At 30.9% G+C, this 27,106-nt stretch overlaps 1 protein-coding gene across 1 annotated transcript; it reads right to left on the reverse strand.

Moving 5' to 3' along the window:
- Nucleotides 1–564: 564 nt before the first annotated feature.
- Nucleotides 565–25,836, reverse strand: LOC135927539 (protein hu-li tai shao-like). The gene is made up of 16 exons (XM_065463584.1): nt 25,782–25,836; nt 15,754–16,182; nt 12,065–12,236; nt 11,454–11,599; nt 9,447–9,589; nt 9,035–9,269; nt 8,371–8,469; nt 7,842–8,060; nt 7,560–7,684; nt 6,928–7,051; nt 6,367–6,477; nt 5,904–5,996; nt 1,960–2,052; nt 1,639–1,825; nt 1,465–1,547; nt 565–1,268 (listed from the first exon to the last, which is right to left on the reverse strand). The coding sequence occupies exons 2-16, from the start codon at nt 15,901–15,903 to the stop codon at nt 1,101–1,103; spliced, it is 2,148 nt and encodes a 715-aa protein (XP_065319656.1). The 5' UTR covers nt 15,904–16,182; nt 25,782–25,836; the 3' UTR covers nt 565–1,100.
- Nucleotides 25,837–27,106: the final 1,270 nt, after the last annotated feature.

Consider the following 27,106-nt stretch of genomic DNA (forward strand, 5'->3'; position numbering starts at 1 on the left):
CTTAGATATAAAATCGATAAATACGTTGTTTATATATATATAATACTACTTTAAAATCTTATGAAATTTAGGGAGGAAATTTTTAAATTTTTATAATGTAAGGAAATTGCTATGTTTCGTTATAAAATAGATTTTTACATGTGAAAGGGGGTAAAAAAAAATATGTTTAAAAAAATGATATCAATGATGTTACAATCATAAAACAATATTTTACACTTCCACCTATAACTAACTCTCAATATAATATAAAGAATTACATTTTTAAATTTTATAAAACGATTATAAAAATTATCCTAAATTTCGGGTTAAATTAAATAATAATTTTATATATATATATATAAAAAAATAAAATGTTATCATATATTATACAATAATTGTATATTAAAGTTTTAGTTAAGCTTTGGCAATTAATTTAAATATATATATAAAAAAAAATTTTTTTAAAGAATTCTTAACATAGGAAATTTTAGAAAGAAGAAAAAAAAGGATATATTATCTAAAATATAAGCTATTTTTATACGAAAAATATGCATCATTCCTTTTTAACCAAGAAAAGTAAAGCGAAATAAACCATAATAGCGTAGTAAAATATGGGGAATAATTACAAAAATATTCGCTTCGTTTTAAAAGATTGACATTGTAAAAGGAACAATAATGGTAAATAAAAAAAATATGATTGGTCTAAAAAAAATGATTTGTGAATTTAAAAAAAAAGAAATAAAATACATAATTTCAAAATATTTTTCTGTTCCAAGAATTAGCAAAAAAAAAAGATATTTTATTAAGGAATTACTTATCATAAGGAATAGACAATAAATCCTTGTTATACAAATTTATGAGAATGATAAGGTAAATTTAGGTTCTTGTTTATATCATAAAAGAATATGAAATATTTTTTTTAAAAAAAATTATCAACTATAAAAGCCTTCGATATATTTATACACAAGTATTATTAAGTATAAAATATTGTCAAATAATTTTGGAAATAATCTCCCGCTAAAAAAGCAAATACGACCATAAAAATTACGTTTTTTTTTAAAAAAAATTGAGATTTTCTCTTCTTTTTAGGGTAGCAGAGGGGGGGGTTTAAGCGCTAAGTTTTAGACAGCGGTATCTTGGCGGCGTCTCTCCTTACTTTTCTTGCGTTTGAGGAATGAGGGCGTTCTGAACCCCGTGGAGCCGCTCTTCTTTTTGCCTTCCGCTTTGGACGGGGAAGACGGGGTAGGTATGAGAGAAGGCTGATTTTCGTTGGAAAGATTGGTAGAATCCTAAAAATTATTTATTATTTTTTTAAATAAATAAAAAAGGAATTAATTTTTATGGCCGCCATAACAACTTGGGATCGCAATTTAAAATAATAAGGGTGATTGAAGCATGCCATTCACATTTAATTATAAAATAAGAACAAAAATATAGGTGCCGACACTCTCCATATTGAGCGGACACATTTTTCCCCTTCATTACGTTTAATTTTTCTTCGAGCGTAACATCGGTGCTTCCATCGGTAGAACGAAACGTGGTGGACATGTCGATCACGTCACGATCCCCTGTCAAAAGAAAAGGTAAGCAAAAAAAAATATAAAATATTGTAGGTCTGAATTTTTTTATGGGTTGTTTGAAGAAAAAAAAATCGCTAACCGTTAGTATAATAGTATGAACCATCGTGCCCCGGACCGTTCCCAGACTCGAAACCGTTAACCCCATTTCCGTTGTAAATTTCGGCGCTGTGAGGGGTAGAGTGGGCCGATAGTTGTCTTTCATATTCTTGTAGGTGAGAATAATCTAAATGGTCGAACGGATTCTTCTGGTATTCCTGTTGAAAGGCCTGGCAGGATGGGAAAGGGGTTGAGGAGGGAATTGAGTAGGAAATAAAATGTGAAATATTAAATCGTAAAATTTATTAGATATGCATCTCTCCAAAAAACCTTTTAAAACAATAATAATAATTAAAGATTTAACTTGTCTGTTATGTTGATGATTTCTCTCTATGATCCCCTTGGAAGCAGCTCCCATTATAATGACTTGATCACCCAATCCACTCAATTTTCCGTCCTTTTGTTGCGAAGGAAAAAAATGGTTTATATATAAAAAATAAAACGTTATAATAAATTATTTGAATTTTTTCCACTAGGAAGTTAATAGATTATTCGATGAAAATGAATAGCCTAATCAGATAATGAAGATGAAATTCCCATCGATAACAAAAAATAAATTGTTTCACCATAGCCCTACGATCATGATTTTTTAAAACTGATATTAAATAAAATCGTTAAAAGACATAGTACGAAAAATGTAATCTTTATTTCACCCTTAAATATCTATTTAAAAGTCAATACAAAAAATAATGATTTAAATCAAAATAATCTTGACCTTCATTCCATGTCAAATGAGCAAAAAAATCAAGATTTTCGGCCGACCCCTTTCAATTCCGATAAAAAATCGTAGGCTGGTTATATATGTTCCCATTAGATTATAAGCAAAATTTCAGCGCATTAGCAACTATATTTAGCGGAGATAATCGGGGTTAAAGGTCCAAAAAAGTCCTTTTTTTAGGATCAAATATTGAATCTTATATCAATAGCTGAGTTAATAATTGATAATTATGGCTAAAACATCAAAATAATTTTTGATAAAATATGGGTCATCTTATGGTCAGTTGAAAACTTGAAATTAATATTTAGAAATGTATATGATCTCCGATTTTTAATTTTTTTAAGAAATATTATCCGTTTACTATTTTTTTAATAATTTCTTCAACAATTAGCCTGGCTGGACATTTATTTAAAAAATATTGCGATTTTTATACTTTAAAGAATCATAAAATTCGATTGTATAACTTTGTAAACCTTATTCCCCTGAGATATTAGCAGAATAAAAAAAATTATAATAATTTTTTTAATATTTCAATGTAAATTAATTGAAAAATCCGACTAGCACGCGAACAAAAAAGCAGGATTAAAGGAGTGCAGGAAAATTACATTAATTACCATGCCTACCCCCCCCCCCCCAGACTATGTCATACCCATCAGGACCAATAATGTCATGAAATTGTCATTAACTTAAATTATTAAAATAAACCAGAAGAGATAAAGAAAATTTCCAAGATTTTGAAAAAATTTTTAAGCAATAAAAATAACTTAAATTAACTTTATAGAATTTTGGGTACCAAATGAATTTGAGCAATTTCTGATCAGTCTTTGAATTTTGAGCAAATGTTTAACACTGAAAAAATTAATAAAAATAAGCCAGCCATAAAAAATATACTGATTAGCAAAATTAATTAGCGAATTAAATCGATAAATCGCAGTTGCTATAAATATAAATTGATTTCTTTAGTATTTTTTCACAGATTGTAAAAACTGATTCATTTCTTAAACATTTTTCTAATTTAAAAAAAAAACTAATATATTTTTACTTGTAGTTAAAAATAAATAAATTTTTCTAAACGAAACCTTTAAAAGATAAGCTAAAGTGTTGCAATCCACTGAATAAACCAAAACATATAAAAATCATAAAAAAATCTAAGATCGGTGCTACCTTGGATGCTTAATATAATTAGTGATTAATATCTTCAACAAATAAATATGTAATTCGTGCCGATACCAGTTAAGTAAGGTCCACACATGACAAATGTAATGGCTGATATAACAGCAGGAGAAGATTACTGTATAAATTCTTATAATTATCTTTTGGCGCAAATTATTCGTGATCCATCTCATCCAAAATGTTATTTAACAAATTGTGATCAATGCCCTGTTATAGAATCTCTTAAGGGCCAATTATACCAATTGTTTCAGAGAAATCGTATAGAATATGTGACGTTTAAACAATGGATCACGGTGGATAGAGCAAATCTTGAAACTATTATAAAGTCCGTTGATGATTTCATCGAATATCTATTAGAAAAAGTTCAAATATGACTGCTTCACTTGTTTATAGCTTAACAAAGTTTATGAAGAATTCTAAGGAAAATTTAAAAGATGGGGAATTCGTAACAATACTAGATTATTCTGAGAATTATTCCTTCATTTTACAAGATGAAGTACAGGAATTTCATTGGAACAACGTGTAGGCTACTATACATCCATTTGTAGCATATTATAAATCTGGAGAAGATTGAAAAAATATAAATTTTGTCATTATATCCAAATCATTAAACCATAATACTAGTGCAGTCCACCTTTATCAAAAATTTTTTATTAATTTCTGAACACCCAAATTTAATTCTAAATCAGAAAAAATAATATATTTTTCAGATGGAGCCGCGCGTCTCAATACAAGAATCGCAAAAATTTTATGAACATATGCCTTCATAAATATGATTTTAATATTCCTGCCGAATGGCATTTCTTTGCCCTGCTCACGGCAAAAATTCATGTGACGGTATCGGAGGAACTGTAAAAAAATTAGTTGCCAGAGCTAGTCTAAGGCCAAATAAAAATCAAATCCTAACCCCATTAGAATTATATAATTATGCTAAAAAAAAATTAATGGATTTCAATTTGAATATGTATTCAATCAAGAATATATGGAAGGGGAATTAGCCCTTCATAAAAGATTTAATTCTGCACTGCCCATACATGGGACCCAAAAAATTCACGAGGTTATTCCCATTGATCAAAATAGGCTAAAACCAAAATATATTCAAATTCCAAAAAATATAATATAAAACAAGTTTCGTTTTTAAATGAGAAAATTATATTTAAAAATATTAATGGATATGTAACATGTGTATATGATGATAAATGCTGGTTAGGATATATAATCGATAAAAATGATACAAATGAGGAAGTAAAAATCCAATTTTTACACTCTTGTGGACCTTCAGCCTCATTTAAATTTTTAGTGTTGCCTAAATCTCATATTCTCTCGCTGGTCAATCCTTCCACTCCCACCAGTCGAACATATATATTATCTCCTGAAGAAATCTCACAAGCTAGCCAGGGTTTGTATTCCTTTAGATGAAGTAAGATTTAATTAATATAAACTATCTCAAAATTTGTAAAGATTTTAAAAATTTCATGATCTGAATTACAAATATATATAATGCACATTGTAATCAATTTAGTATGATATATATACATTAAAATGTTTTTAATCATTAAAAAAAATGAATTTTAACATATTAAAACTATTATATATAGCGCCATCTATTTTTTTTTAAGTATAAAAATCGCATTATTTTTTTAAATTGATATCCAGCCATGCTAATTGTTAAATAAATTATTAAAAAAATAGTAAACGGATAATATTTCTTAAAAAAATTAAAAATCGGAGATCACATTCATTTCGAAATATTAATTTCAAATTTTCAACTTATTTAAAAAAAAAATTAATTTTGATGTTTTCGCCATAATTATCAATTATTAACTTAGTTATTGACATTAGATTCAATATTTGATGATATTTAGTTTTAAATTAATAACTAATTATTTAACATCAGTAAAAAAACAAAAAAAGACGTTTTTTGGACATTTAACCCCGATTATCTCCGCTAATATAGTTGCTAATGCGCTAAAATTTTGTTTATAATCTAATGGGAACATATATAACTAGCTTACCGAAAAGTGATTGATTTGACATGGAATGATCCGATATACCTACAGGAATGTGTATTAATCATAAATGTAAGTATTTTTATATAACGTTTATATTAATATACTTTTAAACAATTCAGTGCCAATTAAGCAATGCTTTATTCGCGCAATATAATAAAATTAATACACTTTTCCCATTGATAATTTTGCTACTCATCCGTTTAATTTTATTATAAAAATTTAGTTTAAATCAAAAAAAATCATCGTAATTAATATCAAATAAATCGATATTTTTTTCCAACTCCAATCCTGATTATCTTCTCCCGAATCACAAGGGTATAAGAAAGAAAAAGAAAATTCAAAAACCTGCATTTTATTAACTTCCTCCCAAGATCTACCTTCCAATATATTGGATTGAGGACCACCGTCTAACTTATCGCTTCTCCTATTGTCCTTTATCTGTTGTTATAATATATAAATATCGTTTTAATTTTATATTTAGCCTTACGCGTTTCCTATCATAATGTCTTTCAGGTTCTAAATATAATCTTTGCACTATGTTCAGTTCAAGATTTGTTAGAGTTAGGGCCATAAACTTTGGCCCATTTAAGAAATACATTTCATGATTAATATTTAAATTTAATGAAAGATATATCAGCTATAGGGGGGGGGAGGAGATTCACTTCAGGAATGTCGTAGTCGTAAGATCTACGAGTAGAGTTGATTGGACAGTTTTAGCGCCAAACAATATATATATAGCTTTTAGGATGCGCGCGCACTTATCTTTAAATAAGAAAAAAAAGAAGGAAGTTTTGTTCTGCTTTCTTACGTCCTGGTGCAATTTCTTGAATTCTTTCTTGTTGGTCCCGGTGGGGGCAAATTGGTCCTTTTCCTCCTTGATAGTGGTAGAATGATGAGCCCCATTTTCGCAAGGCACCCACTATTGATTAGTGAGAAAAAAAATATTAGCAAGTTAGAATCATTAGAATTTCGGTAAATTAGGCGTTTTTCATTTTTGAATGACAACCATTCTTGAGTGGATTCTTAAAGAACGGCCAACTCAATATTTTAAGCCAGGAAAAAAAATATAGCCCGAGCCTCGAGATTTGGTGCCATCTACGAGAGAAAAAAATCTTCAGGGTCGTGTAATATTTTAACCGGATAAAATATCGAGTTTAGCGGTTTCTCGGGTAGGGCCGTTTAAACGACACCTGTCAGCGAAACTACAAATCCCAAATTTGACTCCTTTTCTTAACTTTCCAGATTGCACTTCTTCTGTCCTCCTCCTTCGCTCTTTTTGGCCCTTTAAAAAAAATTTTTGGACGACTTAAAATGTCATTTTATATTTTAAAGATAATAAGTAGTGTAGTAGTAGTAATAATAATACTACTTTAGTAATCTTCTTGGGTTGATTCGTTCCGATTTCCGTAACCTCCACTTTGGTATAAGCGTTGGGCGAATTGAGCCAATGAGTTTTTTCCAATTTTTTCTTGAAGTCACTGATTTTGAATAATCTAAAAAAAAAATAGAATTGATCGTTAATAGAGAGAGAGAGAGAAAAAAAAAATTAAAGGAAACTATTAAAGATGGCTTTCAAATTTATATATGCGTGCGTGCTAAAATTTTACCATGATTTTTTTAAATAAGGATCTCGTAGTAAGTTTTTTATCTTATCGCGGCGTCTTTCTTATAAGACGCGCGATTTTTTTTTGACAGCAATTTAGTTTGCTGATCAATCACATGACCTGTCAGCTTGGCAGGGATGTAATCCGGGAGGGGGGGAGTCGGCTGTGATTAAAAAAAAATTTAGAAATGCCACCAAAGTTTTTAGGTGGCATACGCGAGAATGGCAAATGATAACTTAAGAGTTACAAACAGATTTCAGGGTGGTCATCTAAGAGAGCTTATGAATAAAATCTTTGATTGACTCGAAATAATATCATTTTATAATTGCGTCAATCAATTTAGCAAGAGCGAATGATAACCATAATAAAACCCAAAACATTGTAATATGCCACAAACTTTTCGTCCCAATAATCGGAGCTGGAAGACCAAGCCGAAGGGGGTATCTCTATGTCATTGTAATTTTTCTTCCCCCTTTCTCTCCATACGTTAGCATGCTTGTAAGGGTATCCGGTTTTGTAGCCCTAAGCAAAATACAAGTATTTTAAAGGAATTTTATGAAGACTAAATCGATCTTTATGTTGTTTCCCAAACAAGCAACCTTTTCATTTACTCAGCCCCATTTCCCCTACAAAATGGATACGCCCAATAAAATATTAGTAATGTTACGCCTATATATACCGCGGTATCTAAGTATCTCATGTAACTCTCAAATAGTATCTCCCCGAGTCCCCATTTATATCCACCCGCTCCTTGGTCCTCGTTAACGTTGCGATCTTCTTTCGCGACATTTTTCGAATCTACGCCCAGATCGGGCTTGTTAGCTGTTTCGAATGTGGCCTTGGCCATCGAATCGTTTATGAGCGATAAATTTTCCATCCCAACTGATAACGCCTTGACCTAAAGTGAAATAGATTTTAAAATAAAATAAAAATATAGGCCAACATTGGACATGGGTAGGATGGTCCAAATATAAAAATATTTATAACATAAGAATTCAACTAAAATATTATTCATTCCCATTGTATTTTTTTAGAGCTATAATTTTTATTTTTGTAAAAACTCTGCTAAAAATATTGCACTTCTAAACTCCATCCCAAACTAATTGAAAACCCTTTAAGAAGATTTTAAAGTTTCTAATCCTTGTACTCTATTTACGATATTCATTGCTCCAAAAAGTTTCACTGTAAACAAAAAAAATATAGCCTACTTGTGTTTCGCAAGCCAGCATAATATGGTAAGCATAATGAAAGGCTTCCTCTATGGTCGAGCCGCAAGCTAAGAGGCCGTGATTCTTTAGGATCAAGATCTGTAACAGAAATATATATTATGTCGATTATGGTTTAACTATGTTTCTCATTTCAGGGTCTAAAGATAAGAGATAATTGCTAAACCGATAAGATATCAGTGAAATACCCTTTTCAAAGTTTCCCACACCTTTTCCGCGTGTTTCACGCCTGGCTTATTTAAGACCCCAATCACGAGTTTTATATTCCCTCCCCTTTAGTTTATCGACAGCCATTTTTCCTTCTCCTTACTTACTAAATTATTACACTCGCGTATGTAAAAATTCCTCCTCTCTATCCCTCCATTATAGGGCTTGGGAATCAAAAAATTACTCTGTAAAAGATAAAAAAGTCTATATATCGCCATTCACTAGGAATATCAGAGCAAATCGGGTGAAGGAAATGAAAAGCTTTAAAAATATTTATAAATCCCCATCAATCTTAAACAATTCCAAAAACAAACAAAAAACTGAGTTCTTTCTTTTCCGGGCAAGCTTTACAACTATAGAATCTTCTTCTACCCATATAATTCTCACGGATCTCAGGGTTAAATCTTATTTCTCGCGTTTTCATCTTTCCTTAAGGAACCTTGTTTCTCGGTCCCAGGTCCCGGATAAGATCCTCCTTTTCTTGTTCGGTTAGGGCGATGCCTTGATACTCGTGGTACCCTACGAGGGGTAAGCAGAGCAAAGCCTCTTGGGATAACGGGAGCAGGCCCCTGGATTGGCAAGATACGGCCACGACGGATGGGGTATGAATATGAATGGCGCATCGGAGGTCGGTCCGCGTTCCGTGAACGGCACCGTGAATTAAAAAGCCGGCTCTGATGTTTACGTATTTTTCGAAAGATTCGATAGATTTTTTTTTTATACTAAACATTTGATGGACATAATAATGTGTGCATTTAAATTTGATTCATGATTTGACAGGTCAGAAATCTACTATTATTGGAGCCAATTGGCGCATTCCTATCCTAATATAAAAAAAAATGATAACGCACTTGCTAATTCCCAACGTGGTGGAACCGGGATCTAATATCTCGCATTGCATGTTAACTTTGACGAGGCTGGAAGCCGTTATTTCCGAATACAACAAACCGAATGGATTGATGAGAAAGTGTTCGTTATCTGGGCTTATTCGAACCTGAATCATATTTTTCAAAGAGGATAGGATAATGATAATCTGTCATTGTTTTTAAAAAAATATGATAACGCGAAAATATCAATGTGGCGCCTTTTTACCAGAGTTATTAAAAGTATATGGATACAAAACAATGGTATCTGTAAATACATTTAGATATATGTTTTTTTATATTTAATAAATAATATTTGAATGCAATTCCTTAAATATTATTATGTCCGAGTGTATTTCATTACAAAAACAAACCAGACAAATTTTATAAACACGGTAAATTTTAATTTACAAACAATCAAAGTTTCTAACTGATTTGTGATAAAAAAATCAATTCAATATCAGATTTGCTTTTTTAAGCATCCACTTAGAAGATATGAATAGTGGTATAAATTTTGACACAATCCCAATATAAAGTTGTCATTCATAAAATATAACGCCACTCTTGTAGACATGTGCTCTGATAGAAGACTTGATAGTTAAACGGGGATGCCTTAGAGATAAAAAAAAATTTATGTTTCTATTAATGAAATCTAACAATAATTATTATTTAATCATATATTTTGTATATTAGATGTCGATTCTGTATAAAATATTTTTTTTTAAAACTCAGTTTTAACATAATATGAATTTTAACAGTGAACTCCACTAAGCATACTTTACATTACACACAATTATCAATAAATTTTATAAAAATGTAATCTATACCATTTTACAGAGTTGTTAAAGGATCTAGATACTAGATATAAAAATGTGGTATCTGTACCTGTATCTAGATAGATTTTTGATTAAAATATATGTACCTAGATATTATTTTAGACCATGTATCTGTATCTAGATCCATTTTAAAAGTATCTTTTAACAACTCTGCCATTTTAATACTAATCTATCTGCATCTAAGATACAACCGAAAAATATCTTTCAACAACTTCATGCAATAATAAATATGTTAATTTATAGTGAGCCACAAAATATTTTTTAAATTTGGCGATAATCGAAGCTTAAATGGTACCAATTGCAATGGGTAAGTGGTATTTTTTTGAATGAATTTAATTTTAAATTGTGGTAAAAAACCTAACACGATGTAGGGAAATGGTTTTCGTTTAGTAAATTGTGGAATTAATTAGGGTAACGCGCAATTTTTGAGATTGAACTAATGGTTAAAAAAAAATTTGGCCCAGCACGGATTTTCTAATTTCTCTTAACTCTTCTCTTCTCTTCTCTATAGCCTGACCCGAATTTATAGGTAAAAAAAATTTTTTTTAGCCCCACTAGGGAAATTTGTAACAGAAAATTTTTTAGGCCCAAAACGACCTTGGCGGTTTTATCTTATACGATTCAGCTCCATCAGTCAGCTGTGACCTTAAATTGTTTAAGGTTGATATATTTTTTTAGGCTAAAATTTTTTCGGAATAAAAAAAAACTCTCCTGTTTTTTTCGTTGTTTTCTAGTTTTCGTCTCTGATCTGTAGCAGACTTTAACACATTTCATTGTTAGTATACAATCTCCAGAAAAAAGAAATTCATATCAAGGATCGAGAATCTCGCGGTGAGTTCGGTTTTCAAAGAAACTCGGTATATGCTGCGAACCATTGATGAGTGCCAATCACAAATTTTATCCAATCAGCCAGCGGGTGGAGGTTCGTCAAATTTAAACGAAACGCGAAATATCGATGATAAATATGTCGAATACGAACTGAGATGACGGCATAAAAAAAATATGAACGGTGCATTTTTAATTCGTTTTCACTTATATAAGCTAAGCAATAATATTTTTAAATTTTTTTACAAAAATATGGCGTCAACCCCGGAAATGGAAGGAGCGAAAATCGATCTCGAATAGAAAATAATGGCGGTAAATAATTTAAAAGTTTTACCGAAATGTGATTGTAAATGCTTTGGCCCCAATTCATCACGTCGACTAACCTGTAAAGCGAGGCCAATTTGCAGCGCAATACCTTTTCCCCTAGCGGAACGTGACTCCAGTCGGCTCCCCTGATATCGTTTACGGGTAGGATTCGAGCTGTCAGTCATTATTTTATTTATGTTTTTTTTAAATGGATTCCGGTTAAATATATAAATATAAAGAAAGTAATATTGATCAATGAAATATTGTCGCTAGCAAGGCATCGTTAAACCGCGATTTAAGTCGATTTTTTTAAAAAACGGCCACCTCGATATTTTAGACCGAAAGATGTAGACGATCACGTCTTTGTGTGCCAGGCACCCCAAGAGCAAGCTCTTAAAGGCGTGGCGTAATATTTTACTGGACTAAATATTGAGTTCGCCGTTTTTTAAAAAAAATCGGTTCAAAACGGGCGGTTTTTAACGACACCAGCGCTAACTGTAAAATGAGGCGTTACCCAATCCTCTATGAACGAGTAGTAAATATTTTGCTAGAATTATTTATATTTTAAATGGTCAATTAGAAGAGAAAGAACTCTTGAAATACCCAATCAAAAGGTATAACGCAATTAATTTTTTTTACCGTTCATGCTCGATAGCGGCGAAGAGGCCAAACTGAGCTTGTCGGGTCCCGGGGAGCGATTGTAAGAGGTCAATATATCGGATAGGTGGTGCAAGGCTATGAGGGATGAAGGGTAGTCTAAACCATCCCTCAGCTGTTCCATTATAATTTGCTCCAGATCTTGTTTAAATGCCTTTAAAAAAAATCATTTATCCGTATAAGAAGTTGTGTAAATTGTAAGGTTCCTTCAAATTATAGATGTATTTATTTTCCCCTTTCTTTAATAACATCGTAAAAGAACTTAGATGGGAATGGGGGAGGTCATTAACAGATATAACTAGATTTTCCGCAGTGCGCGTGCGCTTGAATACAACTCGAGCGAGAGTTAAGGGTTCGGTTCGACGGAGATCGAGTTTGATTATTCGATATTGTCGGAATTATGGTCCAGCCTTTTTTCAAGGTTATACCAGCCGTTTTGGCAGATGTCATTCACTGTAAATATTTTTGGATCTATTGCCCTTGTCTTATCCAACCATCAGTCAAAGAATTCGACAACCTCTAATTATCTCGCAGTAAAAGGGGACTAGTAAATATCATTCCAGACCCCCCCCCCACCAACTAAAACCCAAAGAAAATGAAAAATAAATCTTAACAATTCTAAAATGAATTTATTTATAGTATTTATTTTATGTCTAAACGATGGCCCAAAGTGTATTTTTTTTTTAAAAAAAAGAAAAGCCATTTTAATATATCTTCACATATAATTTTTTTTTTTAAAAATAAATTATTGATTTTAAAAATTAATATTCTTTCATTCTTTTTCTTTCCTTTCTTTCTTTTCTTTTCTTTCCTTCTTTCTTTCGATGTCGTTTTAAAATTAAAAGCGTGTCCGAAGAATATTATTGTTGTAAAACGATCGTAAAAAAATAAAATAAAAATAATTATAAATTGTCGCGTTTTTTTTAAAAAAAAATAAATAAATTATATTTACGTGTCTGATTAATATTTATGCAATATTTTCTTTTTTAAAAAGTTAATTTCATTTTAAATAGCACGCGACAAAACTTCTGTTTTCAATTAAAAAAAAACTATGGATCTGTTTGGCCCCGGTTTTAAAATCAAATTTTTAAACCCGGGCCGGGCCGAACTCGTAGCTTGTGAATGGAAAACATTATCCGGTCTTCCAAAAATCCTTAAAAAAAAATTACGTGATTCGTTATTTAAATGACCTCGTTGATGAGTAGGGGAATTTCGTTGGTATGGGTAGGATTATTTGACTAGAGTGTAGGGTGAAGAGGGAGGGGTTAAGAACTCGTCTCTTGAAAATATGAGGGAGTGGGGAGGGTAAGGTCTTAATAGGGTGATTCTATTGGGAGGGTAGCCATAGGAGGCTGTCTTCGCGCCAAAATATAACATTGAGTACTCTCGATTTTATCATCTCGAAAAAATAACCGCCTTTTTCCGCTTCATTAGCAGGCCCTGACGCTAAAAAATGCACATGCAAACCCGTAAATATCAGGGTTTGTCTGGTGTCATATTTTATGGATAAGACAGCACTCCGCGCAGATCTTTGGCCCTCAATTCCACTTTTTATTTGATTGAATAAAAATAATAATTTCCATGTCATTCATTTCCCAACCCGTCCTTAATTAGTCAATACATTTTTCCCAATTTTCATTAGGATCGATTAGCCATTTTTGATCAAACTCGGTAAGTTTAAAATTAATCCTATATTCGCAAGTAATTAATTACCTACATGGCGGTAAACTTAAATGAGTAATTCCGCGACAAATCGACGAAAAAAAAATGGTCTTAACGGCCGATTCCTTTGGATTCTGCTTTATTGTTTTCGCGATCATTAATATTATGATTCCAATGGAATTTTGACAAATTTTTATATTAACCGGATATATATAAAGAGTTGATATGGTGTAAAAAAAAAGCGCCAAATAAAAACTTAATTTTAAATATCAAATTTAGTACGAATGGCTAGGCAACAAGATTGATTAATTAGGGGAAAAGACAAACATATGGCCATCTTGTATCTAGTTAAAGGTTCCATCTTTGCTTTTATTTAGAGACAAACATATGGCCATCTTGTATCTAGTTAAAGGTCCATCTTTGCTTTTATTTAGAGACAAACATATGGCCATCTTGTATCTAGTTAAAGGTTCATCTTTGTTTTTATTTAGAGACAAACATATGGCCATCTTGTATCTAGTTAAAGGTCCCTCTTTGCTTTTATTTAGAGACAAACATATGGCCATCTTGTATCTAGTTAAAGGTTCATCTTTACTTTTATTTAGCCATATGATTTGCTTTAATTTTTGTACAAATTCGTTTTACCGCGCAAATTATCGAAGGAAAACCAAACTTGAGTAAACTGGTCAATAAACACTAGAAGAAAAACCTAAAAATTGAAAGTCCTAGGTCATTATATAAAATTTAAGTTTTAAACTTAAAAACTAGAACAGATGATGGCCACGTAGAAGAAAAATTTTGGTTTTTTAACCCCCCCCCCCTCCCTAATTATCAATCTTCTAGTTAACTGGTATATATATATAATTTAATATTCAAATTGATTCGAAAAAGCGAATAATGGCGTTTTTGGCGCGTTTAGCCAATAATATCTCCGGTAACATATAGACAAGCTGCAGGTTTAGTGAGCCCTAGATTCATCGTTAAAATAATATATCTCGTAATTTATCGTAAACTAAAAAACAGATCGAGTAAAAAAAAAATCTTCAAATGAAAATCAGCTGGGAATTGAGTGGCACCATTATTCAAAATGATTAAAACGATATCAAAAACATAAGTATAATTTGCGAAACAAAAAGGAAAATATATATTATTTTAACCCAGAAATGAGAGGTTAATAAAATTTTACATTTCCAATTTACATCAATGTGAATAATAAGTAATTTTTAAAATAAGCTATCAAAAAAAATTTTATTATTTAAAATATGTATACGGTATTTATTAAATTTTTAAGGACATATTTTCCTAAGGGAATGAAAAACAACTAGTCCTTATCGCCTAGAAGGGTAAGCCGATTTCATCGCTACACCGCCAACGGAGAGCTCCCAGTAACAGAAGCCAAATTTTTTACGATGTTTTATTACAGTTTTGTTTCGATATTTATCTTCTCGAGAGATAGAAAAAAAGACCAACTGAACCTGTCAACTGTCAGGTTTAAACGTCCATCATAAACGAGGTTACATAAAAGTTAAAACGGTTTCGGAAAGTCACACTACCCAAAAATCATCCGCTACTTACATACGTCAATAAAATTTGAATTCTAGGGTCCTTTACCTTTCGTTCCATCTTACACCCCCCCCCCTCTCACCGTATAATCCGTCCACAAAACATTTCATTACACCCATTCGATTAATACATAATCGATTCATGGGTTAGATGATAATCTTATATAAAATGGCGCCTAAGATCCAACATCCGGGACTTGGAACCCGATCCGATAATAAAAAAGGTGTCGCATGGAATTGGGGGAACATTACCATTAAAAGAAAAACATACGGAATACGTTCCAGAACTTTTCCGGGTTCTTGTAAAACACGGCTCCTCATCGGGAACCGAAATTTCAAAGGAACCCTGGAACCGAAAATAAAGAAAAAAAAATTTGTCTTGTTTTCCCCGAAAAGTTCTAAAGTTCTCTATTCCAGATTTTTATAAAAATCTAACAAAAATATTACCCTAGAGTTAAGAACGGCAGAGACGCGTTTCCTGGCGTCCATGTCCCTCATGTCTTCCTTAACATCCGCCGGCCTTTGCATATTCTTGACGTATTCCGGATCTTCCGTGTTAATGGTGTCTATAAAACGCGGGGCGCGTGGTGTAGCCATAGTTTTGTCAAATTACAAACAAACAAAAAATAGCTAATTTTATCGAATGAGAAGGCAGCGATTTTTGGGTTTGCGAATAAAGAACGCGTAATTTTAGAACAAAATTCGTTATTTTAAAGACAAAACGGGAACGTTTGTAAAAGGCGATAACATTTTTTATTTCCGGTATAGAATATATTTCAAAATTTGATGGGCTCGTTGCTTCGATGATAGATTATAGCTTTTGATCGAAATTAAAATCCGCGAAAGATCAATATCGTCATAATCCCAATGAATTTACTAGACAATAAAAAATAATAAATTAGCATTAATATGTCTACAAATAAAAATAAATAAATGTTGTAGTTCGGATATAATTTTTTTTTTGCCACCAAATTTCAAACGCATATATTAAAAAAAAATTTTAATTTTGTTGTTGCCCCGCGGTTAAAATGATATTATATATTTTTTTAAATAATATTTAGAAAGTTAAAATCAGCTGATTTGTCTGAATTCCTATTGGACGTCGTCGTAAAAAAAACTTATTACTTACGACGAGATCAATCACAAAAAAAAATAAATCATTTTATTCGTTAAAATTCAGAACGCGTGGGAGACATAAAAATATAATTTATGATATTGATAAGGTCTTTTGGTTACAGTCTGGGAAATTTAAGGCGTGTTGTCTGGCCAGGCACAGATTGTTTTACGAACCATTTAAACATCGATCGATAACTTCTATTAGAACCCTGCAAGTCGGCTCAAAGTTCAGCCCCGTTCCTAAAAAAAGTAGGCCGGACGCCCATCCAAGTGCTAAAAAATCGGGCCGAAGCTTAGCCAGATCCTAAGATTTTTTTAATCGGGTGGGGCTCATGTGTCTTCCTTTCTTCGACAAAAGATTCGTTGGTATCATCAGGAGTGATAAAGCAATTTATATGAAGTGATTAAGGGCTGACATTTTATTTTAATTTACAATATAGGGCCGGCGTCGGGCCGAAAAAAAAATGATGAATTTATAGATGGCCCTAGTTTCTATCGAGTCAAGTGTTTTTTTTAAATTTTGTAAAAAAGAACAAACTCTAATTTGATCAGACGCGCATCCCTCGCAACTCGACATCCCATTTCGGGAATTCGGGTTTAAAAAATATCCGAAAATCGTTGATCCCCCTACTTCCGGTTATTAATCCGTCAATCACATTTCAAACTCTAACAAACAGGAACGAGCCATATTCGATAAGTCTTGCCTCCCCAAACCATCGAATAAAATGCAATTTTGATTTATATTTTACATAACGTAATACGATGGAAGACATTAAAACATTATATTAAATAACGAGACGAAATATTTAATTATATTGTATTGTTTTTTTCTTGCTTTTTTTAATATATAATAAGATAAAAACGCTCTCTCTCAACTCTCGTTTCAAATGATAAGAAGAAAGAAGAAAATTGTTTTTTTTTATTTGTTTTGAATCGATATTTTTCGTTAATAAATTTTATTTTTCCTCCCCAGCTCTTAACAAATTGGCTAGTAAATATTGTGATAATAAAAATGACGAGATGCGGTTTGTGGGGTAGGAATGAACGGGGCAAAAATGGTGTACGTAATTGTTTTGTTAAAAAATAAATAAATATTGGGGATCGTGAGGAGGAAATTAATATTATAACGAATCTCATTTGTCCAATTAACGACTATTATAATGTTGATAAATGCTAAAAAGTTTTTTAAAAAAAAATTGACAAACCTTATATTTCAATACTAATAAATATAGATCTGATTTAGATATTTTAATAAATAATCTGGAATAAAGCACAAGTGTTGTTGAACGGCTGTCGATTCGTGGCGATTTAGTAAAAACGGCCAACACAATATTTTTAGCCATGAAAAAAAATATCCGCCTATAAGACTTCCGAGATATCGATAACGGATTTCCAAAACCTTTAATATTTATGAGTGTCGCCTTTTTTTGTCTTTAAGAAGCTGATATGCCTCTGATACTCTTGAGGATGGGGGAGGGTGGGGCATAATGGGAGGACCATTACATCGTCTTATTAAATCGTTTTAACTGTAAATCGTGAACTAGCTGCTGGTTATTCACGATAGATCACCAAAGGCCTTGATTTAAATTAGATAGGGACAAGCACTAAACGTAAGAATTCGTTTTAGGGACGAACTCGGGTCTCTCAAAAATATTTTTTTTAATTATTCGGGCCGGGTTTGAACTCCGGCGATTTTGGTGCAACTCAAGAAATTCGCCGTTACGGCGGCCGGTTCGTGTAATTTATTATCCGACTTTTTCTAATCACGTGACCTCTCATATTTGTCAAAAAATGGATGATGGAATAATCTCCGCTTTCTTACATAATTAATTTTTCATCGAAAATATCGCGAAAAATAATTTTTAATTAATTTTTTTTATCCGGGTTTACTGGGACAAAACAATTAGTGATTTTTATAATTAATTTTTTTTATATATTTCTATTTACATTTACGAGCCTTAGAGGGATCTAAATCTCGACTAGAATCAACTCGATTTTCATTATTCATCGTTATGTCGGTGCTAAAAGAATTTTTAACAATTTAAAACCCAAGATTAATCTCAAAAAATTGTGGGTAGAAGCGGGAAAACCCTGTTTGTTCCGCTGAGTAAACAAATTTATTTGTTTCGAGGAAGGAAGCAAAATAGTTTAAACGTTTAAATTTTTCCGGAAAAAAATGAATAAAATATTATTGTCCTCCCCATGATAGCTTCCCTTAGCTCCATATTGTCTCCAAAGCGTCGTATTGCACGCTTGCCGCTAAAAACGGTACGAAAAGCTATACAATGTGACGGCATCCTCATCTACGGTCTCAATGACTTTGATGTCAAGTGGTCAACTAGATCCCTCGGATGCACCCTGGAAGGGTAAGATCTTACAATCGCCCTGGGGGTCCCCACAGACTAGCCATCTAGGTTAAGAAAGAATCAAGGTTTGCTATTTTTTCAAATTTAAAATATTTAAAATTTTGGCGCGTTAAAATTGTAACAAGTTTCCTCGGGGAAAAATCGGCTAACGCGGCGCGATCCAGGAGAGCGTCGTTAAAGAAAATCCGCCGAGAATCGAGTCGATTAACTGACTCCTTCAAAGTCTCGGCTATATTTATCGACCGCTACAAATAAAACCGGCTGAGGTGACAGTTTCTCCGGTTAAAACCCAGGTTTTAAAATTAGAAGCCATTGCCCACAAAATATAATCCGAAATGTGAAAATTATGGACAACACGGGTTTAGGGATAGCGATAATAATAAATTGTACCGTGTTATTCGATGTAGGTTAGGCCCATGTCCAAGTAAAAAGGAACATGAAATAAATTCATAATTCGCTATCAGTATTCATACGAATAATTCGCTATCCGATTTGTATTCGAATAGGCAAAACGTGTCGGGTTACCAAATTTTTAGCGGTCTAAGGCAATTTTTAGCCGGCTAATAAAAATAGTCTAAAACCAAGTTTTTAGCTGGAAAACTATCGCTTTGGCCTCTGGGTTTTTCTTAAATTAGAAAGACAACTAATATAAATTAAAAAGCCTGTAATGTTAACGGATTTTCTCTGGTAGGTAACCGAAGATTGAGGCGCCGACATTTCGCCATTACCCAACTGTAGGTAACAAGAGAATAGAATCTCTTCAATTTTTCTAGGTCGGAATCTGTTCTATAGAAGGTTCAACTAAAATTGTTCCATCATTTTTTTTTATAAAAAAGAATGAAAAAAGTACGAAAATTTTTATTTTTAATTTCAAAAAATAAAATAACTTTTTTGCTGTTTTTGGAATGATTTTTTTAAAATGAAATAACCCAGATGGGATACCATTATAATTTGGTGGGCAGATTTGGCAAGGAGCTAAAATATAAAAAACAAATAAAACAAAAAAAACATGTTGTTTTTTATTTTAATATTTTTAAAAAATATCCATCTTGTTTTTCGCCAAATTTTTCCAAAAATCGACCCGGGTTAAATAAATTTTAAATCAGAGTCGCCTAAAAAAATTATTTAGGGGTCTCCGATTCGAATTGTTGAACCGCGAATCTCGTAATATGAAAGGGAAAGGTAGAACGCGCGGAAAATTTGAGGTCCCTCTAAACACCGGGGGGTTAGGGTGATGGAAAGTACGAGTTGCGTAATTAAAATTTCGGGCCTGGCGGCAGGTACCTCCACACTCAACGTACATACTCAGGGGGCGTCTCCGCTACATTGGCACCTAGAGCGTAAGGTAAGAACAATTAATGGCCGGCTTTTATCAAATTCCGGCAATTAATTGATTGACCAGAACTGGCTCGAATCGAATAAGTTCTAAGGTACGAGATATATCTCGACTTTCCATGCGTGTTCCAAAACGGGATTGCTTTGGACAAGGATCAAAAAAATATGGGGGGATCCAACGATTCTAATCCGTATAAAAAAGATGATGATATTTCTCCACTCCTAGTGGAATATAAGAGTATATGAATGTTTTCTCTTTTACTTTGTGGTAAAATATTATCCCCCTTCTCATTAAATATTTATTATGTATAATAATAAAACAGCAAAACGACACTTATGTATAATATTTATAAAAAATATATAACGATTTATTATTAAATTTTAAAAATAAGTTATTGATTTCTTTTAATATTTTTTTTCCCCTTTTATATTATATTATATTTTATAAAGTTGTTGAGTTTTTTTTTTATAGTTCGTTTTATTTTATTGAAAAAAGGTTTTTTTCCGGTAATTCGTTACACGTGTTTTGATTCCATTCGATTCGGAATTGAAATGGATACAAATTCAATAAAAAAGTTGGGGTTGTGATTAGGAAGATTTAGATTTCCCGCGAAAAACAAAATTCGGGAGTAAAATGAAATGAATGAATGAGAAATAATAACCATCGTACGAATGGGTTCAACATCTTTAAACTATAGCTAGAACTATTATTACAAACTTTATATTTTGTATTAGCTTCCCCTCTTCACCATTTTTGATTCATTATCGGTTTTTTTCCTTTGCCCTTTTATATTTAGGCCGATAAGTGTATCATAGTTCGGAACTGAAACCGAAGACCCTGGGAATCGGAGCAAATCTAGGAACCGGAGAACCGGATGAAATGGAAATAGGAATCCCGGAAACCTGGAATCCTTAGAACCGCGTAAGAATTTTAATTTTTAAAACAATTCCAGATTTCAAATTCTGGTTTAAGGTTATTTAGCTATGAGAGCTCCCACTGAGCACGATAGCGTAGGACCTAGCTGCAGTGCACCGATAAACAACTCCAATCCCATGACACAATCAAAATATTTATTATTTTCCTGAGATATTCGATTATAATTCTGCGTAACTTATGTCGGGAGCCTAGCAACCTTAAAATTAGGGTATTAGTCTATGCAGCTAAATTAATCGATCTAACAACGGTACACCAACCGGGGACCTTAACCGCGGAAGGGGACTATTGAAATTAGGGTTCATTGCTAATATTGATTTGGTAAGGAATAGGAGGGGTAAGCGGGTAAATCTCCGTTAGCCGTGGGCGGGGATGTAATGTCCCTACTACCATACCACAGTTTTGATGTAATAAATCAATCAAGTTTACTTTTATGTTATATTTTTTTTATCGGAAAAGAACTTTCTTAATGCATTATATCTTTTAATAGAAAAATATCATTATTTATTTATTTTTTATATTAAAAGTATATTGTAACAATATAATAATCATTACGTTATGGGGAGAAGTTATTTTAAGCAAAAAAAATACAAAAAAACCTATAAACAGCTGTGGTTCTTTCTTTTTTAAAAAAATCAAATCATAGCACTTTTTAATCATGAAAGTTTATAAGTGTAATTGTAATTATTTTATATTTGGAAATTTAAAAGGATGAAGAGGAAATATATAAAATACCCTTGTAAACAAAGTGTTGTGTTAGGATATTAGGTAAGAACTGACCTTCCTGTACAAGGTTAAGGCTGCTTTCGTAGTGGAGACCGATCCGATTTTTACATCCGTTCCGTCAAAAGTCAATCTCATTAAAAATGATATATATATGTTCATATTGCGTCCATTTCCGATACCTTCCGTCTTAAAAACGGATCCGTCTCCGCTTTGAATGCAGCCAAAGAGACCACCCTTTACAAATATGATAGGACGGAAATACTCTTTTTTAAAATATGTAAGTTTTCTTAAATTACCAGGTAACGAGTAACTATTATTTCCCCAAAACTAGCCCTGTAACGTAATGCGTAATGTGGTCAAAAGTAACGCCGTTACTAGTGACGTTATTTTTTTAGGGAAAGCTATATATTGGAAAGTGAGGAGTAGAAGTAACGGAGAAAGAACTAAGAATTCCATGTCAAATCGATCAAGAAAGGCACATTTTCTCAGGATCCCTTTTAAAAATTGCTAGTATCGTTTAGATCGGTAAAAAAAAATTAGAGAGTCGTTTTATAAATCATTTATCCTCACGGCCAGGCTAGAAACCCGTCCGGACCTATTGGCCGAGCCGTGATTGGCGGATCTCTAATGTGAATTGTAGTCATTTCATCAAAAGGAGACTACTAGGCATCTTTCTCAGTTTTTACTCTTATAGCTATGGCCCCTGCCACCTCTATCGTGGCCTTGGGCAAGAATCAAGCTGTACAAGGACTAGTTGGTGATATGGTAATAAGGAGTAAATAATAAGGATATTTTACGCTCAATTTTTTGTGTTACCGAGGTTCTATCGGCGATTAATTGGATTAAAATAATGCATTTCGAAAATGGAATTGGGATAATTAATAATTATCATTATCAACGTGTCTTTAAAATTGAGATATAAGGTTAACTAAATTTGTATGAACGCGTTGATGTAAAGAGTATAACACATTGTGCCAATTGTTTATCAGAAGAGTGCTCAATCAAAATTAATTATGTGTACAAAACTGGTGTGTCTTAATTAATTAATACATATATTGTTTTAAAATTTTAGTAACTAATTTTTAAAATGAAGAATATGTTTTTTCTATCTGAGAAATAAAATTCCTTTGATGATAGTTTTAACATCCCGCATAGCCAGGTCTAAAAACCTGTCCCAGAAGCTGGAAAAAATAGTCCCATAATCTTAGTGATCTGCATCGGGCCTAATATTCAAGCCTGGCCTGGCTAAAAGATTTTCCTGCATATTTGTCAGGTTTCAATCCTGAACAAATTTTTTTTTTATTTGTTTCGACAAGTTTGGCCCATAAATAAAAGTTATTTGTCTGCACAGCCTGGCATAAAATTATATAAATATAAAATATTTTAACATTTTTTAAATTGTAAAAAAAAAAATATATATATATATATTTCTTAAAAAATAACTTTCGTGCAAGAATTTTAAAATATTTCAATTTATTGAATAATATCACTTTTCAAAAATTTAAGATCAGCATGGCTAAAAAAAATATTAGGCTAGACCCAGCCTGAACCAAAACTATTTTATCTCTACTAGGCCTTGTAACTAGTGAAAAAAATTTTTAATTTGTGCACAATATTTATACCAGTTGAAAGAAAAGAAAAGAAAAGAAAAGAAAAGAAAAGAAAAGAAAGAAATTTTCTTCTCTAAAAAAATAAATAAATAAACCTTTGAATAATGCAAATTAAGTATTTCAATTTCATAGAAAAATAATTATAGTCCATCCAGAATGGGATTAAAATAAATTGAGCCAAGTCATGCAACTTGTTTAAATTATTATGGGCCAGACTGAAAAAAAACATTTTTTAAAAAATTTTTGCAAGCTGGTTTGGGCTAGATGATTTCTTATATTACTAATATAAATTTTTCATAATTAAACCAGCCCAGATTTTTTTTCAAAAATTTTTTTGGCCCTGCCCCGGGTCTTGTTTAAAATAAAATTTCAGGTTTGGCCTGGATTTTTTTTTGAAATATATTATATAATTATATATGATTTTTATAGCTAATAATGGCGATTTCAAATATTTGGTTTTAAAATATATGGCCCAGGTATCCGGGCCTGGCTTAGGGTCGGGCCTGCAATTCTGATAACTAGGGATCCGAAATAATCCCATTTACGAAGGGAAAAATAACAAATTTACAATAATCTGTAATCATTATATAAAATTATAATATCGGCATATTGTTAACTACATTGCAAACCCCCCGTTTTTGACACTTTGCAACTTCCTGTTTATCAAAGATTAGCCGGCCATCAGACCATGGTTGACTTTTCCTGGGAATGGTGCGAATGCGCGAAATATTTATTGACAAGTGTAAAAACGTATTTGGTAGACATCGTTTTTTTTTCAAAATATTTTTCAACCACTCCCCACCCCTTCCTTTTATTGAGGTCAGGCCAAAAAACCTAAAAAATATTTTTGTGGAATGGTTTTAGCTGGTCTGTGCATACCTTTAATAGGGGCATTCCATGTTCAATGATTTAGACATTTTTAATTAAATATTAATGTATTGATAATAAACATATTCGTGAGTTCCATCATATCGAATTGGAGTTAGTTAAAATAACATTTGTTTGTTTTTAGAACTGCAACAACATGGATAAAAAAAAATTTAATAGTATTTTTTTAACAAAATAGGCTAAAAGATGGCATTATAATTTGAAATTTTATACTAAATATTAGTCATTTGAGAGTTTTTAAAAAAAAGGAAAACAGGTGAGACTTTGAAGACCCGCAACTCCAGATATAGTTGAGACAGCTTTAAAACTTTGATTTATTTAAATTGACACACTAATATATTATATTTTGTTTGCTTTAAAATGGGTCCTTCAAGATAATTTGGGATGAAATGACTTAATAGAGATATATACTTGTCATAACAAAGACAAACTGACTCATTTATGTGCATACAAATTGATTTTGCTAAAAAAAATGTCTGATACATATGTTTGAAGAAGTCTGCAATGGGTGAATTAAATAACTTAAAAATTGAGCAAGCATATGGAGATGGACTAACCCTATTTTTAAAACAAGAAAGTGGTTGGTTGATCAGCAGATTTCAAATATTTTCCAAGTGGAATAAGTAGAATGGGCATATATTTATAATTTTATTTATTTGATAGATAGAATAATTAAAGAGACAAATCAAATAATATTTAATCTTTGGGTGGGACAGATGTTAAAATAAAATACGCTGGCAATTTTGTTTAAAACCATGGGTAAGTGGGTTAAAACTGCTTATTGCAGATCTATAGTTTGTAGTGCTACAATGATATGCTGGATATTGATTGTTATAAATTTTATATTTTTCTCATTAAAAATCAAAGGAAATTATAAATATTAAAGGGACATTGAAATTTTTTTAATAAATAAAAAAGGATACAAATTTAGTGGTTATAAAAATCTTTTATTTATAAATGATTGGTATAAGATTTTCAAAATATCTTACAATGATATATATAAATAATATAATTAATTATATATCTTGAAAAATTATTACACTAAAAATTATGGTGTCAAAAAATTCAATTTTTAAAAATGAAAAATCAATAATTTATATTCAAAAAAATATTGATCCAATATGGCGAAAATATGACGGTCTAGCACATGTAATTTGATTTAATATAACATATATTATGTGTAATTGAAAAAATAATTATCAGGATAATGAAAAAATACCTTCGCAGGTGTTTTATTTGTAAGCTTAGCCAGGACTATATTAGAAATGAATACGGGAGAAAAGATATTTTATCTCTTAATAAGTAATTATTAAGATTACATAGTTTTAATTTTATTTAAATGAAGTAAAGAAAAGAAAAGATTCGTTTTCATAAACAGAAATTACTAAATTTAAAAGGAATATATTAATCATTAAAAATTATTAGAGAATATTTTATATCATAAAATATAATATAAAATTAATTATTATATACATAAAATATATGGAAAAATATTTTTACCCACAATTATGGAATTTGTAGGTATGATTTGAAAACAAAACGAAACCAAAAAATTTATTCCTAAAAAATAATATTACTTTAAATAATTATTATGGTTATTTATTTAATAAATAAATTAACTCTCATTAAATAAATAAAAATGATTCGTTTTTTAAAAAAAAATATATTAATTAGCCAACATTTTAAAACGGCTTAAAATTAATGTATATTATTATGGTGTATCTAAAATCCATCATATGTCCATGATTATTCCTAATTATATCTTTCTATAAATAGAATTAAATCGATTATCCCCTCCACTGGCTTATATCAACAAGCATGAGTATTTTATGGATATAGGCAATCTTTGAAAAAATAATTGTGGTTTCGTTCCCAATAACTATAACGGACAATTTTCTTAGCCGTTTTCGTATATTAGCTAGCTTAAATGAGGCATAACTTATCATTTAAAATATATTTCACCATATAACCTCAATAAATTTATAATAAGAAATGGTGTTATTTTAAGCATGATTCTACAATTTTAGAACATGCATGAATGAATAACATTGATATCATAGTACCTTTGTGCATAATAAAAAAAATCAACCTCTTTTAGTGTAGATACCCCAAATTACGCAATAATAAATCTTACTAAAATATTAGCATTTTAATTTTATAATATTATCTTATACTTTATTTTATACATATTAAGGTTACTATTTTCGTTTAAGATAAATATACAATTGTCATGTTGTCCAAAATAAATAAATGATATCTTATACTAAATTCAATAATATTATAAATATTTAAATACAACTATAAATTATACGGATCTTGATAAAATTTCAGCATAAATCATCATTTATAATCGGCCATTAAAAATATTTAATTCATAAATATTTTTATTTAACTCGTTATTTTAAACCCTAAATAATTCCCCAAAACGATATAATGTAAAAGTTTTTTATGTTTTTGTACATATTAAAATAAAAAATTAAAATATTTATGACGAATATAGATTTTAAATAAAATAGAAAATTGATATATGATATAGATTTTATTATACAAGCTATAAATTCTTTCATAAATTTGTAATTATAATAAAATGAGTTATACAATAAAATATTTATATCAAAATATAAAGGCAAATGTTAATTAATTTTAATAAAAATATATTATAAGGATCAAAAAATGGAATATAGTAAAAGTAAAGCGTTTTGAATATAAGGATCCACTACTACTTGATGCTATTAAAATTTGAAGGCATTTCCCACTTTTACATACCTAAAATATAATTATAAAATATCCTAAATGTATTAAATTTTAACAAAAAAATGTTAATT

Source organism: Gordionus sp. m RMFG-2023, chromosome 3 (genome assembly GCF_954871325.1).
Source record: "Gordionus sp. m RMFG-2023 chromosome 3, tfGorSpeb1-WG-v2, whole genome shotgun sequence".
NCBI classification, from domain to species: Eukaryota; Metazoa; Nematomorpha; class Gordioida; order Chordodea; family Parachordodidae; genus Gordionus; species Gordionus sp. m RMFG-2023.

Bases quoted from the DNA above. Each gene is read 5' to 3' on its own strand.
- LOC135927539 (XM_065463584.1), bottom strand. From the start codon at position 15,903: ATGGCTACACCACGCGCCCCGCGTTTTATAGACACCATTAACACGGAA. The intron at 9,270-9,446 runs GTGCGTTATCAT...CGTAAACATCAG, and splicing joins ACCACGTTGGGAATTAGCAA to AGCCGGCTTTTTAATTCACG. The intron at 5,997-6,366 runs GTAAGAAAGCAG...TTATAACAACAG, and splicing joins TCAAGAAATTGCACCAGGAC to ATAAAGGACAATAGGAGAAG.